The sequence below is a fragment of the Chelmon rostratus genome, chromosome 14, assembly GCF_017976325.1.
Source record: "Chelmon rostratus isolate fCheRos1 chromosome 14, fCheRos1.pri, whole genome shotgun sequence".
NCBI lineage: Eukaryota > Metazoa > Chordata > Actinopteri > Chaetodontiformes > Chaetodontidae > Chelmon > Chelmon rostratus.
In genome coordinates, this window is record NC_055671.1 from 1,040,534 (window position 1) to 1,058,514 (window position 17,981).

Below are 17,981 nucleotides of genomic sequence, written 5' to 3' on the forward strand. Positions count from 1 at the left end.
ATCAAATCAAAAATGAATCGCTCAATTGGACTGGTTTAAATTCAAAAGTAACTTGGACACCGGCATGAACAAGAGCAATCAACTGACCAATCAGACCTCTGTCCAAGCAGGTTCTGTCAGTCAACATCCAGTCTGACTACAGAGGGACGCACGAGTGGCCCCCACATTCAAGTGTGAGTCTGTCATCTTGAATTGAGGCTTCTGAATTTCACCAACCCAGACTGAGCAGTGTTTAACATCAATGGAATTCATAGAATGTTGAAATATAGTATAGTAATGGTTATTAAAAATGATTTGACCCTCGTCAGCACCTTTACCCACAGAACACCAGAGAACCCTCCTGTCAATTTTCACATGTAGCCTATGAATCATCAAACGTACGTGAAACTTTTCATTCAGTAGTGCTGAAAGCAGAGAGGAATTCTTCATCAGATGGAGTCGATTGTGTGGCAGTAAGAAGATGCAGTGTGATAGTAAATTATGTGCAGTACATACCAGCACAACTGACCACAGATCTGTCTCTCAGATCATCTGCAGTGAGTCAGCCTCCAAAACCTTGAGTTCTGTGTAGCAACTAAAAAATGTTTCAAAATGAAATCGCTCATCAGGTTCACAGCCAGAAAGGTGTTTTTTTCCTCCCACATTGAACCAAATAGGTTTAATAGCCTAAACTAAAAGTGTCCATTGGCTCTGCTGCAAACCAGAATATATTATCCCTGCTGAGCTCATTGATTATAATGCTCTTTATTCAGGAAGCTGTTGCCAGTTGGCACAGTAACCAGAGAGGAACAAGAAAGCTGTTTTCAGTGTTGAAAGTGGAAATGGCTTGACTCCCACTAATAGATCAGATCAACAGAGATGCTGACAGCTGGATATTTGATGGACTTTCATACTGAATAGAATTTCTGTGAACAGCAGGAGACTCTAGGTCGTTGAGGAGGATTGGGAGTAACAAGAAATCATAAAATGTCAAGACTGGCAGTGCAGACGCAGAATCCTCACTTCTCTCTCTCGCTCTCTCTCTCTCTCTCTCTCTCACACACACACACAGAAGAAAAAGCAGACACAAATGTCTCCAGTAATATTAGAAGTGAGTTTTATTAATCACAAATAGAGTGGTTCTAAAATGAACAAAAACAGCCCCAGCAGGCCCCAAATGGACATTCTACTGTATGTGAGTTTGGTTTAGAGAATCCTGTTTTCTTTCAGCAGTCCTCAGTTTATCAGTGTATCAGTGCTGCTGTCTTTGCATGTTTGAAGTTGAAAGACAATGGTGAGTTAGCTTGGCTTAACTTTCCCAGCATGTCTCACCGTGGTGTGAATATAATCTCTGTCACCACTGCTTTACAACATCCAGCCAGATGACAGAAAACCAGTTCAGGACTGCCTGTGGGCGAATGTACGGAGTTGTACATGATTTCCAGTTTGCTGTTTGTGGCTGACACTTGAGCGTTAACTCTGCTTTATAAAACACTGAAAAATTAGAGCTCCATCACAGCTGCACAACACTTTGATGAATACTGAGTCAATTCTTGGTTTCAACAGTGTGTTCATTTGTGAAAGCAGCGGTGGGTTCCAGAATCAAATTCCCCTGGCTGTTGGTGCTATAAAGAAAAACACCTCAGTCAGCCAGGACAACAGGACAATCTAGTTAAACATGTTATAAACCACAGCTCATATATAAATGTCCCTGCTTTGGGTATGCATCTTTTTCTTTTGCCTAATAGTGCTATGTGTCTTTACCAAAAATAATCCCCACTATATTTAGGCACTAATATATTTCTATTTCTACTTCAACATGTCTACACCTTCAAATCTATGAAAAAAGCTATTTACAAATTTGCAGATAAGTTATGTAAAGAAGGGAAGTGGAAATTTGCGGTGATATCATTCCTCTCAAACGCCGTGCTTGTGGTTAAATGAATGCAAAACATGAAGCCTCCGACAGTATCGCAGAAATGTTCAAGTGGGAGAGAGCATGGCTGCAGAGAAACTGGACTACTTTAAAGGCAGAAGGCACTTAAGAGGAATGAAAGTTGTACAAATGAAGAGGGGAAGTGTATGTATCTGTGTGCTGCAGCACTTAGATCTCACCACATAGTGTATCTGAAACAGGAGTCATTTGCAAACTTAGTTGGGTTAATAGTAGACTTAGAAATGCTTTCTCTTGGTTCCTTAATGCAACATGTTAACTTGGAAAAGACTGAGCAGTGTTGACAACTTCCTATGTGCAAATGTTGGGCAGATCTTCTCTACCATGACTGATATTCAGTTAACATTTTTCCACACTTGCTGACTAAAATGCATCCATAACAGCTGAACAAGAGATTCGTATGAGCAGCATGGAAGTGAATACTATACATATCTTGTGTTTGTGTGATTTCTTAATCTGGTTGGAGCTCAGAAAGACGACAAGAAGGAGGCAAAAATAACAGAACATCCAGCAAGTTGCTGTTTTTCTGAAAATCTTTTTAAAACTGACGCGAGGGTCGTCACTGCACTTGCTGCTATTAAGAAGCTCTTGTTCATGTGTTCGGAAAGATACAACCCAGATTCCAAAAAAATGTTGACGCTGTGTAAAACATAGAGCAAACAGAATGTGATCATTTGCTAATGCTTTTTGCCATAAACTCCAAAAACACCTGTTTGGATCATTCCACAGGTAAACAGGTTGACTGGTAGCAGGTGACAGTGCCAGTATGAAAGGGGCATCCTGAAAAGGCTCAGGCGTTCAGCTGGGCTCAGGAACACTTAAAACCTTTGTTGGTTGCAAATGATTGTATTCTGTTTTTATACTCCATTTTACTCTGACTCCCAACCTTTTTGGAATCAACATCGTGGGATCAAATGTTACCTTTTCTCAATCTTACAAATGGAAAGAGTTTCATATTGCCTCAAATAGGATTTCTTTTACATTGTTCACCACTTTACATAATCTTGAGAGAAAACAAAGAACAAATATCTATGTACAATTAGTATAATGTTAACCCTCCAGACCCCCCTGTATGTCACTGTAACACTGCAGTGTAGTCAGCTGTGTGCCTTCAGCTTTGCTGAGAGGAATGAATACAATACGAGCTTCAGTCAAACCTAAAAGGATTTTTCTTTCAAACTAAAACATTATTTAGTCACATCTAAAAGCTAGACATGTTAGATGAGCTCTACTCTCTAATGAGCACGAGTATTAGCAAAAATAGTTTGTAAACAGACTGGACATCAACAAATACCAGCCAGGATCCATGTCGAAGATGCTGTGGTGTAGTTAACGTGGTCCACCTGCCTGGATCAGTCTGTGTATGGACTATAGAGGTGGGACATTTTCATTGACATTGTTGGTGCCTTTAGTAATTGTATGTTAAAAACAGGTGACTCAGTAGTTCAAATTACAAAGTCCTGATAACACTTAGTTCTGTATCAGGTCATCCTATTTGTTTCAATTCACAATTCAAATAAAGTACCAAGGTATTACAACTTTTCATGCACATTTTCCTCTAGTTTTGGTCTGGAAGGCTAACTTGCAAACCCTGTATTATTATTATTATTATTATCATTATTATTATTATAGTGTAATACTGAACGTGTGTATGACAACAAAACTCAATCCTGGACAGTAAATTCAATATATACAAGATTAACAGCAAGCGTAGAAGGACACTTAAAATCAAGAAAATGCAGCACTGATTGTGTACAGTGTTTCACAGCATTTGACTGGCACTCTTCAAAGCCTCTGACAAAGACTATCTACAAACATCAACATGGAAGTTTCTCACAACAGAAACTGGGCCTTCCCAGAGGAGAAATTAAATATGTAAGACCACAACTTGATATGCTAATACAAGCCATTTTTCATTTGTCTTTCTATCGTTCCGATTGTGAAGGTGTAAATGCTTCCAGCTTGATGCAAAGTGGTTAAAGTGTTACACATTTTTATCCACAACCAAATAAAAAAAAAACAACAACACATGTTAGTATCTTACAAATATTTAAAAAAGTAAACCTTTATCTATAGGCATTTTAAAATATATTCCATCAAAAATAGTCTGACAAATTTCAACAGTAGAAAAGAAATGTTATACAAATGACAAAAGGTTTGAAGCTACACGTTTATAGTAGAAAGGTGTCATGATAGACTGACTCTGGAGGAACTCCTCCTTTTCTACCTGCAGAACAAAGAACTGTTTCATTTCTTCAGCCGCTGTTTGAAACCATGCAATAACTGTAAAGTAACAACTCCATAATTTAGCAAAAGAATTCAGTTGGTGGTGATAAAAGTGGACAAATGAATCACAGTCCTGACGTGTAATAGTTTAACATACTGTATTGTTGTCCTGTGGAATCTTGTCACCTTTGGCAAACTTGAGTAGTTGGATTTGTTCATGCTGAGAGCTCAGAGCATGAACTGTGGCAGCTCCGTGGTCAGACAGCGTGGAGTGCAGTCCCACATGTCATGTCCTTCACTCAGCACAATGCCCCTCATCATCCTCTCCCTTTTCAGATCACAAATGATGACTTGTGTCGGAAATCCCCCTGAAAGAACACGCAGCCACACAGGAGAAGCAGGAGAGAGTTCATTAAGAAGCATTTTCCTCCTACACGCCACGTCAGTGCTCAGAGATTTGTACAGGTTTGTTTCTCTCACAGTTCAAATCTGCCTTAGTTGAGAGATTATTGCTCTAGAAAACTGAAGTTAGTCTATCTTTTCATATTCCATAAACAATCTACACACCAAAGTCAGTGAGGAGCCATATTCACACTGAGAAACCACTCAAACTCTGGACAGAAAGATGGCTCCACATTCCTTTGGTCAGATTGATAAAGCTGTGTGTCTATGTGAGCTTCAGAGGCCTTTATTCAGCTGTTTGCACAACAATACTTCCAGCTGCTCCACCACTCTGCACCAAGTGCAAATTTACCGATCAGGAAAGTTTTCCAACGCTGTGGCTATTCATTCATCACAAGGATAATGAATGATACATTGATGGAACCGTCCTCACCAGTTTTGCAATGAACAGTACTCTACTTTAATAGCATCATCTACACACTATACAGGCATCTAGATGAAAACTGCTGTCTACAAACCTCATCCTCTGTCCTGACGTAGTCCACTCCATCTCCTTTAGCTGGAACCTTGTAGCTAAAAGACACAAAGCACATTATTGCTTCATGATGACAGGTTGAAGCAGTGCTGCTTTCAGAGGAATCCGTGCATTTGTTGATCATTTGTTGAATAAAACGATGTCTTGATGCCTTACTTGTTCCCCGTCTGTTTTTGGCTGGAGAAGAAGCCACGCTTATATGCACAGCAGATGCCCACTGTTATACATAAGAGCACTATGACCACCACCAGCACTCCCAGTACAATCCCAACAACATCAATATCATCTGTGGAGTTTGAGTAAGAATGGAGAAATTAAACACTGACAGAGCCTTACAAGACAGGATGACACACTGGAGGACAGTCTTCAATATTTCTAAAATGAAACCACATTAAATTGTCAGCACAATCTACATACAGTAGATCTGCATCTGTGACACACTTACAGACTTCCATCTGCTGGGGTGGACACTCAGAGTATCCTGCATCGTTCTTCGCTCGGCAAAAGTACTCGCCTGCATCTTCTTTTCTGACTGCGATGAACTTCTGCATCGGAGCAACACAAACAGAAATCTGATTAATGCTAAGTCCTAATCTAACACTCACACTGTCAATGTTTGTTCAGTCAGTCCTTGTTTTTAGAAGGTCTTAAAAATCAGATAAAGCCAATAGAAAGTCAGAGGCAGGATGTAGTAGGTGCAGGCAGCATGGAGGGAATTAACAGCTGTGACAGTGACTTTACTGGGAGTAGAGGAGGAGTGACATTCATACCACATTTACAGTGAAAAACCATGACAGGGGACGTTATACGATATGAAAATTCAACAGAACTGGACTTGCTGCTGTCAGTTTCTGATAAAAGAGTGAAGAAAGGAACCAGCTCAGTGGTCAGAGGTGTTCTGTGCTGATATCACATTAAATCCTCTGGGATCATAGAACTGTGGGCAGTGTGCTGCTCTGTGTATTCTGACTCACTGTACTCACTGTTATTATCATCAAAAATGTTCTGAAAATAATAGGAAAGATACTGTAAACATGTGGAGAACATTACGTCGAAATTAGGGTTTAAAACAAGATCTCTAAAATATTTAAAAGAATCAATTTATTATTGTTTTTTTATTTTCTTCTTGGTAACACCTTTGTTTTGTACCTTTCATTTCTGCTTTCTTTCCTCCCTCCACTTGGTGTATATACACAATTATCTATGTGAGTGTTCAGCTTCTCTCTATGGTTTTTATGTTCAAGAAAAAAATACACACACATATAGTGAAACTGCACAAATAATCCAATGTTGCATATACTGCATTTGTGGTCTCTTGCCATAAACTAATGTCTAATGATTATTAAAAACACAATGAACAAGAAATTCCACTAAGTTTCCAAAAATGATGAAGCCGAAATTTCCTCATCATGTCATCTTTTTTATTACAAAATAAAAATAAATTCCACTCTCTGCGTCCACTATTGGGCATTATTTCCTCACATGGAGTGCCGTAGCAGAGAGGAGGGATAACTGTTTCCGTCAAAAAGAGACAAGTACCAAGCAAACTAAGTAATTCGTTTACAGCTATGACTGTAAACTTCATTGTTTGTTCCAGCTTGCAACACTTGCCCTTGAGTTTCACATAAAGACGAGTGCTGGAGCATGCTTTGGTGTGTCACATCTTAGAGGCCAGCGTGAAGGCTGACAGCAGAGTGTTCTAGGCGAGCTGCTGAGCACATCGAGCTGTGCTGGAAAGCAAGCGAGAATTGAGGAATGTGCAAACGAGGACAGCAGATTCCCCTCGTGGCTCAAGCCCTCTCGCACCATCAACTGTCTCCCCAAAATATCTACCCCCACCCCTGGGCGTCAGGCCACCGTCCCCACTGCCCCGCCCTTGTCGCTCATGTGTGTCCTTGTCCAAACACATACGCACAAATACTAACCAGAGTTCCTGTTTCTGCGCTGAGCGTGTATGAGGAGTTGAAGAACTTGAGGCTGGTCTTTGGGTCGTCGGGAATCTCCTCTCTGTTCTTGAACCACTGGTACTGAGACTTGGGGAAGCCCTCCTCCTCCACACAGCTCAGCTCAGCTGACTTCCCAAAAGGCACTGATTTTGGGACACTGCATTTTGGCACCACCGGCTTTACTGTGGTGACATAGAACATATGATCACAGTCTTCATGGGGAGCTTTACACCTCCGATGAGTTTTTAGGTTCTGTAAGCATCACAGTGATAAACAAACTGGCACATTCTTTCCTGATGCTGCTGGGTTTATGATTGACTTTGATGCTTTAAAAACACAATGTCACCCTGGTTCACTGGACTGACGGGACGGGTACATGATTTTTGGCCCGTGCCAAAAAACGCCACCAAAACACGCAGCGCTTGCTTTCTTTAGCACTGCAATTCAGAGCAGATGCAGTTTCAGAGGTTTCCTCTTATAGCCCAGAACACGCCTTTGCAGCTGGGCAGGTCCGGTCATAACACATCCTCGTATGTATGCCAAAGGGTTGGTGCGACCTACAACGCGGTTTCATCTTACAGCATCGAAAGTGTGAATCACTAAGCAAGGTCACTCATCGAGAACACAATAACGGCTCGAAACATTCTCATATTTTCATATCGCTGACAATACAGGCCTGACAGACAAACAGATTAATCAGTGATGCAGGTAAGTCAGAGGTACCTCTTACAACGAGGTCAATCACAATCTCATCAAATGACTTCTGGTCATCAGCGGCAGTGACCTCACAGCGATATTTGGCTGTGTCCGATCTTGTGGCATTGGTTATCAGTAATGTGGCAGGTTCTCTGATCACCGCTCTGTTCTCCAGGTCGCCTGTTGGAAGACAAACATGTCCAACAATCTCAGTAATAAATATATCAACTCAACCACCGAGGAGACTGACATTAGACTTGTTTGTGTGTTTTATACATTACCTGAGATCTTCTTGTCAAAGTAAACATAACTTGGTCCCTCATTTGTTATCTTCTTCCATTCAATTCTGGGATTGGTTGTAGAAATGGACTCAATCAAACATGATAATTCAACTTCTGCAGGGTAGAGAAAAAGGGATTGATATGACTGATGTGAAAAAGACAAGCTGTTTTTGCACTTTCTGTGGGGTATCTGTGCATTAGCTCTTACTGTCAAACTCATCTGTCCAAGGTGAGTCGCTATCTGTTTTCAGGACCACAGCTAATGCGCTGAAATAGCCTGCAAAACATGAGAGAAGAAGCAATGCAACGTGAGACTGGAGAGAGCATGAATTTTCATGATACAGTGATGATCTCATGCTACATGCACAATACCAGCTGACGTCCACTGATGTGTGGTGCTTATTTTAACGCTCTCCTTGGGGATGTTTGTGACAAGTTCACTTAACTTAAATTTCACAAACACAGTTCAAGTGATGATATATGTGGCTTCCACATCATTCTTGTGATCTGAACATCCTGGTGCTCTTTGGCCATGTTCTGTTACTGCCCTTCTTCCATTTTTAGTTGTGTTGATCAAACCATTGTGTGTGTCTGTGATGAGGGTGGGGGTGCTGTTTCTATGCACAGTGGATAATTGCGCAGGGAGGCATGTGCCCTTTTCAGGGCAAGCTCACCATGCCAGTAGTTCAACCGCCTGATGAGCCCTTCTCTCTCTCCCTCTCTCTCTGTCTCTCTCTGTCTCGCTCTCTCTCTCTCCCTCTCTCTCTATCTATCTCTGAGCCTGATGCTGTTGCCCATGTGGGACTAATGGTGCAAAAGCACCCTGCAAAGATCTGTGTTGGTATGTGGTAGAGGGCTAGGGCCTTGGGAGGGGGCACTGCTGAGTCATCCTGACAGCCTATGGTCCACAAACAAATCCACACAAAGTCACTTCCACATGAATGTTAACTGTGGAACATGCTCGTGAACACTTCCAGAGACATAAAGTGATGGTCTGGCTCTTGCATGCAGATTGTGCTGTCACTTTAAATCTATGGAATGCCTAATCTTCCGTTTGTGCAACCCTGTGCTGCCAATCCCTGACTGAATCTTAAAAAAATCACCACATCTGGCTTACAGCAGACAGGCTACTCAAGTCATGATACATCTCAGTTATCTACTGTATAGCAATGGTTTCTATAATCAAGGTGACCTGGATTATGTAAAAATGATTGTTTTATAACATATTTTCAGCAGTTGTCCAGCTTCTGTTCTTGTGGACCCCATTCCAGAATCAGAAGGTGATAGGTAGTTAGGTTTATGAATTACTGATGGATCACTGAACAGGCCTACTGGATACAGGCCCAGGGTCCCTGGACCTGAACCTCTTCATGAAGTAGACAATCCAAGGAGATAACAACCACAAAGAAAAGCAAAATAACAACAGAGATTAAACATAAAGGGACACTGAATAAAGCCTGAGCAGTGCATAGAGTATGTTGGTACTAATGCCAGTAATTAGGGGTAGCCACTCATTCAAAAAAGCTGCTCCAACAGGGATAAACTGACCTCCACCAACTGTCATCTGGACACAAAGCGTCTAGGGTCACCTGCTAGAGCAGACTGGGTAAGCTGATTAGCCCACGGCCTTTCTGGAGATCATGACAAGACGACAGCTTGTTTTTAGCCACTGCTGACGGTCATAACACTGCATGAAGGTCATAAGTAGGTCACACCTACATTTGACAGGAAGAGATCTGCCCTCTGGAAGTTGCTTGGGAAATTTGAAGGTCATGCTCAGACTTCAGTTATATTCTTTTATCAGACACAATATAAACACTATTAAATAAATAGGCCCTATTTATGTGCTCAGCATGATCAGTTCTGCAAGAAAGTGGAGATGCAGTTGTTTTTTGTCACTGATTATGTGTTGATTACAATAAGGATGAAGACAAGTCCTCAATTAGAAAACTTGGGTTCAAAATGCCTTTTACACAAACCTGCTGAAGAGCCCAGGAGCAGAACTCTGACTCCTGAAAAGCTCCAGGGTGCTGCTCTATATGTAGCTGACCCTGACCTCCCAGTGGAGGGAAGAAAAAAAAAGACATTTTCCCTACAGGAATCAAATAATTGGACTTTCATTTGAAGCTACTTGTTGGGAAATATAGCTCAACAACATAACAGGTTTGGTTTGCTAATGTAAATATTTATAAATATCTTACTTGGCTTTGCATCTCCACATGTAATTTATTCTGTACTGTGCTACAGCAGCAAAGACAATAAAGTTTGGTCCCAAGTGAATTAAGTTTAGCTCTGCAGCATTAAATGAAAAAGTTCTTGACAACCTAAAAGCAGTTCTCTGGGAACTTCAACAAACAATTGGAGGAGGCAAGGACGAGAATGTGCACATTTTTTCAGAAATGTGACAGTCAAAACATCACCAATCCAGTCGAAGACTGTCACCTATTTAGCTTCCTCTCCACGGCGCTACATGCAGGAAGGCACTCACAGCTCTGGCAGAATTAAAGGCTGTGTGCAGGAGAAAAGCTTTTCAACTCCCAGTGTTTCCTTGTACTATAGCTACGTTCTTGTACAAATGTAAACCGTCTTCTGATAAAAAGTGACTGAAAGCTTTTCTATACTCTGAAAGGTACTAGATAATATGACTGAATCCTTGTTTACACAAAGTGCAGATACCTGCTCTTCAATAAAAATCCCTGTCAGTTAATTCAAGTCATTTATGCCCTTGTAGAAATACGCTGTTTTTTTCTGTTTCTGACAAAAGCTTGTGTATGTGAGGCATGTCAGTACTTCTGGGTTTAAGTTTCAAATGTACTGCATGTACTGTGTAACTTAATACTAAATCTAACTAGGCCAAGTACGCCAAGAGTCCAAACTACCAGAATACGCCGTGTAGAAATAGAATCCAAAGTTGACAATAAATAATTCCAGGTGATTAATTTCATACCATGACTTTCCATTCAATGCAGAACTCAGTTTCAACTGTGGTCTGATGGAGCTAATGGAGTTTACCCCCTGTCCCTGTGCTCCTCCTTAATTCAGAGAGTATTAGTGCAGATTAGGTGCCTAAGTGAACCTGACGTAGAGATAAAAAGCTTGACAGGTCTGACATGGAAACAGCTGTCCAGGAAAACACATGAAACCCCCACTCAGTCCATCTACATTAGAACTCCAGCTAGTAAACAGGAAGAACAGCTGTGACACCTAACTGAAATAACAAATTCATGACGGTTACTGATGCATATTACAGCGAAGCCAGAGAGCCTTCAGTCTAAAAGGAAGCATTCACTGCATTCGTCAAAACTCTGCAATGTTACTACGATAAGCTGCAAACACACTTTCTGATCCTCCGCTCAGACATTACAGGAAGGAGGATTTGCAAATTCAGGTATGTACCGAATTCCTTATTGTTTACGAGCAGAAAGTAAATTGTGGACGAACAAATGAAGTAACTGTATCCTAAGAAATCTTGCAAAGTGTTCATGGATAGGAATGACAGCGACATTTTTTCCCTGCTATGTAATAGAGTTAAAAAAACTCTATTCACTTCTTAAAAATATTAATGTCTGCTTCTGATATATGTAGCTTCTATCTGGGTATCATTTCAGCAAATGTTGCATCTTTTTCTAACTGGGCAACCACAAGAAACAGCTGGACGGTCCAGTAAAGTGTCTGAGCTTGATGAAAGCCCAGGAAGTGCTGACTGTGTGTTATGAGAGCGGTGTTTTCCATCTCTCCTCCAGTCTGTCTGACACATCCTTCCCCGATCATGTCAGACTTATCCTGTCTGTGTTCTTGTCTCCTTCAATAGCCTCGTATCAGTGGAGCCAATGATAACAAGATATTACTTTTTTTTTGTGCCTGTTTGTTATGGAAGTGCTACACACTCTGTCACACTAGAGCCAAGCAGCACATGATGAGTCTGTGTGGAAGATGTGTGGGATGTGGATTATTAGTTCTTAAACCATGCAGGTGCCCAGTGACCTACATATGCCATAAATCTTTTTTTTTTTCTCTATTTCTCTTCTCTATGTTTCCGTCTTGGTTGGACACAGCTGGGTGAGATCCAGCAATCTGCAAATCTGCATCAAAGTTTTTTTTTTAATCTTCCTTGCCGCCGCCATGATGGGCCGAGGGTTTTCTCTGTAATCTTAGTGTAATGACCTCATAAACCCCCCAGGTTTTAGATCACTGAATAATAGAGCGGGTACAGAGGAGCTGGGTATTTCCTGATGCCTGCACTGTGTAATGAATCCTTCCTTTTTTCTGTTGTTATCCCTGAGAGACCGCGCTTGTTTCCTGTACTGCTGCTCGGTGAATCCAGAAAGGTGAGGCCGGTATCATAAATAGAAAGGTCCAATTAAGCAACCTTGGATATTCCCTGTGGAACGCCTCCGCCTCGTGCCTGTGGAGAATATTCCCACGCCCCTCTGGAAGCTCAGACATCAAAGTATACACACCCAGTTTCACTTACTATCAACCAGTTGCTGTTTGGAAACTCTTCACATATTTGCATGCTACTTGAGTTGAACGGAGCCTCTCGTCGAGTTGAGTCTGGCTCTATCAGTAAACGAGCTGCTGACATGACCGACCATGAGGCTGTTTATATTCTTTTACCATATTTCTATTAATTGTTCTATTCATTCAGAACAAGGAGGAGGAGTGTTCAATGAGCGCTGACTGATCAGTGACTTTCCTCCCTAGTCCCACAGAAATGACTGGACGTCTTAATGAAACACTCTCCTGCTCCCTGACCAGCCCGTCAACCACAGCAAACACTGACAACTTCAAGGCTGTGTCCTCACTCCAAATGATATATTTTTAAACAGTTTAGAAAAACGACAAGATGAGAAAACATACTGTAAGTGCCACACATCTGTGCTACCTTAAGAATATCTAACCTTATATAAGCGAAGCAGAATGAGCATGTGCATCCAAACACACGTGTAGAGCCAGGTTCATGGATATGAGAACATACTGTACATGCTATATATTCACTGCATGTAGCTAACGTTACATGAATAACATGGCCTAGATACCCCTGATACATATTCAGCACCATGTTTCCAATTGAAAGGAAGGTAAACAAGCAAAGCGTGGAAGCAAACGACGATATGGCTGGTGAGCAGTGAAAGCACGCTCTATGTCCGTGTTGGAGAAATGAAGAATGGAAATGTTGTGGGAGACTCAACAGGGCACACTGGGCCATCATTCATACACACATCACCTACGCTGCTTGTTCTCTCCACAACCCCTGAGTAAAGGAGCCAAAAACCAAAGCAACAAAAAAAACATGTTCATCATCACATCAAAAGCCGCCCGAAGTCAACAAGAAAACAAGCAAGTAATTAGTGATGTAAATCTGTGTTTTGTAGGCAGTTTTGACACTTATCATAGTGAAATGAAAAGTCCACAATAAGGTCCACATCAGTGTCAATTTGTGAACCTGTAAATGTTGTCAAATACAGGTTATTATTAAAATCAATAGTCCACTGTTATCTGTTTACTTAGTGCTGCTAAACTTTAAACAGCTAATAAACAACATTGATTACGATGTTACTCTAAAAGCACAATTTAACTTCAGTTTAATACAGGGCTGCTGCCACAAATGATTATTGTCATTATTGATTCATCTGCACTTGTTTTCTCTATTCATCTATTAACAATTACTTTAAATATGACCTAAATGAATAATCAATTATCCACATGGCTAATTGGTTTTCTGTTGATCGACTAATCCACTAATGGACCACTGATTTCAGCTCTAGTTTACAAATTTTTCCAGATGCATTTAGCACTAGTTAAGGAGGCAATTAACACAAACAAAAACTGGCCTGAATAGTTAGATTGGATAATTCTGTGAAATGTCTCAATCCTAAAATTCAAGTGGCAGGGAGTGACACAATTAATGATGTTAGATTATCAGATCACTCCTGTGATGAAAGTCCCAAAGAATGACTAGATGACTCCAGATGAATGATGAAGACCTGCCCTTCACGATGCATGCTGTGTTAAGAGGTTGCCAAGTCTCCTGTGGGCTTTTACTTGTGCATCTCTTTAAAGAGTCTCTGTTGGTATTTTTTTGACTGAAAGCACACAGAAAATCTTTTAAGGGGTGCAAATGTTTCTGTTCTCTTTCAAACTAGGTTAGAGTTTTTGGCACCGCACGCATGACCGCTAAGTTTCTGTTCACAGTACTCAAAAGTTCAATGTGAGCTCCAGGCACAGTATAGCCAAGTCGGAAAAGGGTAATTTTCAACGTGTTCTGAAGGAAAAAATGAAAGGAATAAGAAATAATGCCAACTGTGCTGTGAGATTTAGAGAATTATGTCACAACGATCATCATGAGGACGACTGATTTAAAAGGCAAATAAATAAATAAATAATAATGACAGCCTAGAGACACTGACAGTTGTTATTTACACATTAAACCATCAAAATGGTTATTCACCGTACGACAAATGTATTACAACCAGGTATACAGCATTCCTTATCGACAATCTTTACATGTTATGCCAAGTTATACACCAAATGATATGACTGTAAATCATCAGTGAAACGGCCCTTTGATTTGAGATATTTTAACCACGCACTGTAGCACTGGGACTCTGACTGGAGGCAAGCAAAAAGTTAAACAGCGTATTTCTGAAGCACTCTCATGTCTTGTATGCTTTACCCTGAGGAAACGCTAATTTCCATTTGATAAAGGTCTATGATGTCAGCTGGGACACAAAGCCTGACAAATTAATTCATAAGAGCATCACATATTACCACAAGCTCCTTTCTGAGAGACGATTACAGCTAGATCCTAGACAAAGCGTGCTCTGGTGCTCCAGTTCCCATAGCAATATTGGTGATATTTCCATAGTAACTGATTCTTTTTCTGTCTTACTTGCCGTTTCCCTTCCTCCCACCGGTGACCAGCGCAAGACAGGATCCCACCTGCTTTGGTAGCTGTGGGAGAAAGTGGCTGTACAGACGTCTTCCATGAAATCAGTCAATAGACATAATGACAATGAGGGAGAAGTTTTAGGGTTGACCCCAGGTTGCATTGTCAGTTGTAGGTTCAACTTTCTTCTCCCTACTCACACCTACTTCTATCTCCCTGGTGTCTGTATGATGGGATAGCTCTGTAGAAACTTATAGACAGATCAGATTGTCTCAGAAAAGATCAAGTAAAACATGGTAAGAGTTCAGGGTGAGTAATCTCTTTGTTTGATCGACCAGGAAAATCCCTTTCTATTGGTTAGAAAAACAATTTTGTTCTTTTTTCATTACCTACCGAAGCTTCAACAACAGAGTTCTGCTCCTCTGAGCTTGAGGTGAACTAAAAATGATCTAAAGCACAAGCGTAAGGCATTTTGTTTCCCTTTTCTGGTCAACATTCACTTTATCTACTTTATGACTTAAAGAGCCTCTGGAAGACTGTCAATTTCTGTGAAGACTATTCTGTAAAACGGATAAAGTCTTGGAAAGACAAGGCAAACTACCATATAAAACACCAGGTGCTCCGTCAGCTGCTAAGCTAATGTCTCCACATTTGGGCATAAATGGATGGACAGAGAGCAGCTTGTCACTGTAGGAGCAGCAAACTTCATGTGTATGTAAAATATGCAGCTATATTAAACCTGCATATAAATGTATCACATGCTGCACATGGGTGGAGTGGTCTGCTAAATTCATGGTTTGCTACGTGCAGCATGTCAGTATTTGGGTCATGGTTTAAGAAGTTTCCTGTAAAGGCCTTCCCACTCCTGTCTTGGGTGTGAAAGGTAAACATAAATCACTATTTAAAGAATATTGATCATTTAATTGAATATTAACAAACTAGCTGCTTAAATGATCTTTAACAGTTTAATAACAACTTGCAAACTGTTGCTTCTGTACAGATTAAACAAAAAAGATAAAATGTGCTAATTACTGATCCTCAGAGATGCTGGTGGGTGGACAGAGCCAGGCTAGCTATTTCCCTTTGTTTCCAGTCTTTATGAAAAGCTAAGATGACTGCCAGCTCACAGCAGCTTCATATTTACAGTGCAGACGTTAGAGTGGTAACAATCATTTCATCTCTGCAGTAACTCTTGGCAAGAAAGCGAACAAGCATATTTCCCAAACGTCGAGCTGTTCTTTTATCTGCCGTACCAGTGTGGCATCCAGCATGTTGGATGAATTAACTCAATCGCAGTGACTCTTCCTTTGGCCAAGAAGCGTACAGCCTGCAGAATTAAAATGCTCAGAGATGAAAGCGGTCAGACCAACATTGTGTGCAGAATGCTAAGCGGTCTGCATACAAGTTCAACACGCACAGGAGCAACCAAAGGCCTGAAGACGAAGCACAGGTGGAGGTAACGGAGAGTATACATCTGCATATAAACATGAGTCTGGGAAGTTTCACAGTTGAACCAAAAGTCACACTGTTCGCATGTTTATCCTAAACACAGAGTGATGTCCCAGACAGGCTTTTTTCCACCAGCTATTCTACCCCTGGTGGATAAACTCATTCTGTCTGACTAAAAGTTTTATCCTGGTATCAGGAGTTAATTCAAATGTATCCTATCTTTTCCAGGTGATCTAAAACAGGGTTCAGCTTTCCCCACAAGGGCTCCTTGTATATTCATTTATTCTGCATTTACATATGAGTCTGCTGCAGGCCCTGATCTGTGAGCCCGGTAAGGCCAGGGCAACCATGTGTCTTGCTGCTGGTGAGCCCTCTGATCTAGGCAGGGTCAAAGACTCGGCCTGAACCAATGAAAGGAGGGAGAGTGGGGGGGTAGGGGAGGAGCCGATGGTGTCACTGAATGCCTGGGAACCTGTCACTTTGTGTCAGTGTTAGCGTCTACATCTGGCCTGCTCTCACTTTGACCTCAAGCTAAGTACGACTAGCTCACAGGACTGGACCACAGAGTAGGAAAAACAACTTTTACTCTTCCACCTTACATGCAGTGCCTTCCGCTTGCCATGCTGCCAGTCACTGCATTAAGCCATCACTTCACATCAGGAGACTCACTAAATGGCTATTTAGGAAATGTACACGTCCAAAATGACTCATACATTCATGAACCTCACTCAACTTTAAACTGTTGTCACACGACTCAGGTCTCACTCCTTTATCTCCTGAATAAGTGAGTAAAGTTGATCTATTTCCCATTTGGGCCTTTTTTTCCTCATAAAATCACAATAATAAATTGTAATTGGCATTAAAACAATACCTCCAAAACCTGTTAAGTTGTTCACAGCATGATTTCCTGTCATCTCCTAAGAACCTCACAATATTTTGTACATCGTCACTAACTCTTTTTTTTTTAATTTTGCCAGAGAAGAAAACAAGAACAACAAGAAAACACACATGTACTGACATTAATATTACAATAATAATACAACAACATTAATAGGAATTGTTTACTTTCTATAGAAATTGTGCAAGCGTTTTAATTCTTATCAGTCATAAAACTGATGGATTAGAGTTGTAAGGCTACAGACACTGACATGAAAATGACTGTATATTTGACTGGTGTGGATTATAGAATTTTTATTACTATAGGCTGTTATATAATTAGAATTATTTTAATTCCTTTATTATTAACTTCATTATGCAAGATGATCACATGTTGCAACGTTACTGAGAAAATGAGGACAGTCTGACTGCTGATGAACAGTCTAATGAAATGTTGTGCATTCACATTCACATGGACAATTGGTGTGTAAACACCTCTAAGCACAGAGGCCCTGTTCCTCATATCCTCTCATGCTGCTGAAGCTGTTCTGGATAATAAGGCATTTATAAGGATTTGCTATTCACTGGATGATTTTCAATGATAATGTTACTCATTCATTAAGTCATGTGAAACATCTTGGCCCTGAGAGAATCAGATCCGGGTAGCTGTATAAAAATAGTACTGTTGTTTGGTGTCACACTGCCTCTTCACATGGTCCCGGCAGCCATGCACGCCAATGGAGACCTT

At 40.9% G+C, this 17,981-nt stretch overlaps 1 protein-coding gene across 1 annotated transcript in view; it reads right to left on the reverse strand.

The window, feature by feature from the left end:
• Positions 1-1,074: 1,074 nt before the first annotated feature.
• The window catches only part of LOC121617499 (junctional adhesion molecule 3B-like), a 40,953-nt gene continuing 24,046 nt past the window's right edge, over positions 1,075-17,981 (reverse strand). The window contains exons 3-10 of the mRNA XM_041952690.1: positions 8,228-8,296; positions 8,020-8,133; positions 7,766-7,918; positions 7,022-7,224; positions 5,542-5,641; positions 5,253-5,382; positions 5,080-5,134; positions 1,075-4,527 (exon numbers count right to left, since the gene is read on the reverse strand). Of these exons, the coding sequence (XP_041808624.1) occupies positions 4,492-4,527; positions 5,080-5,134; positions 5,253-5,382; positions 5,542-5,641; positions 7,022-7,224; positions 7,766-7,918; positions 8,020-8,133; positions 8,228-8,296 (860 nt within the window). The 3' untranslated portion in view covers positions 1,075-4,491. The remainder of the gene's footprint in view (positions 4,528-5,079; positions 5,135-5,252; positions 5,383-5,541; positions 5,642-7,021; positions 7,225-7,765; positions 7,919-8,019; positions 8,134-8,227; positions 8,297-17,981) is intronic.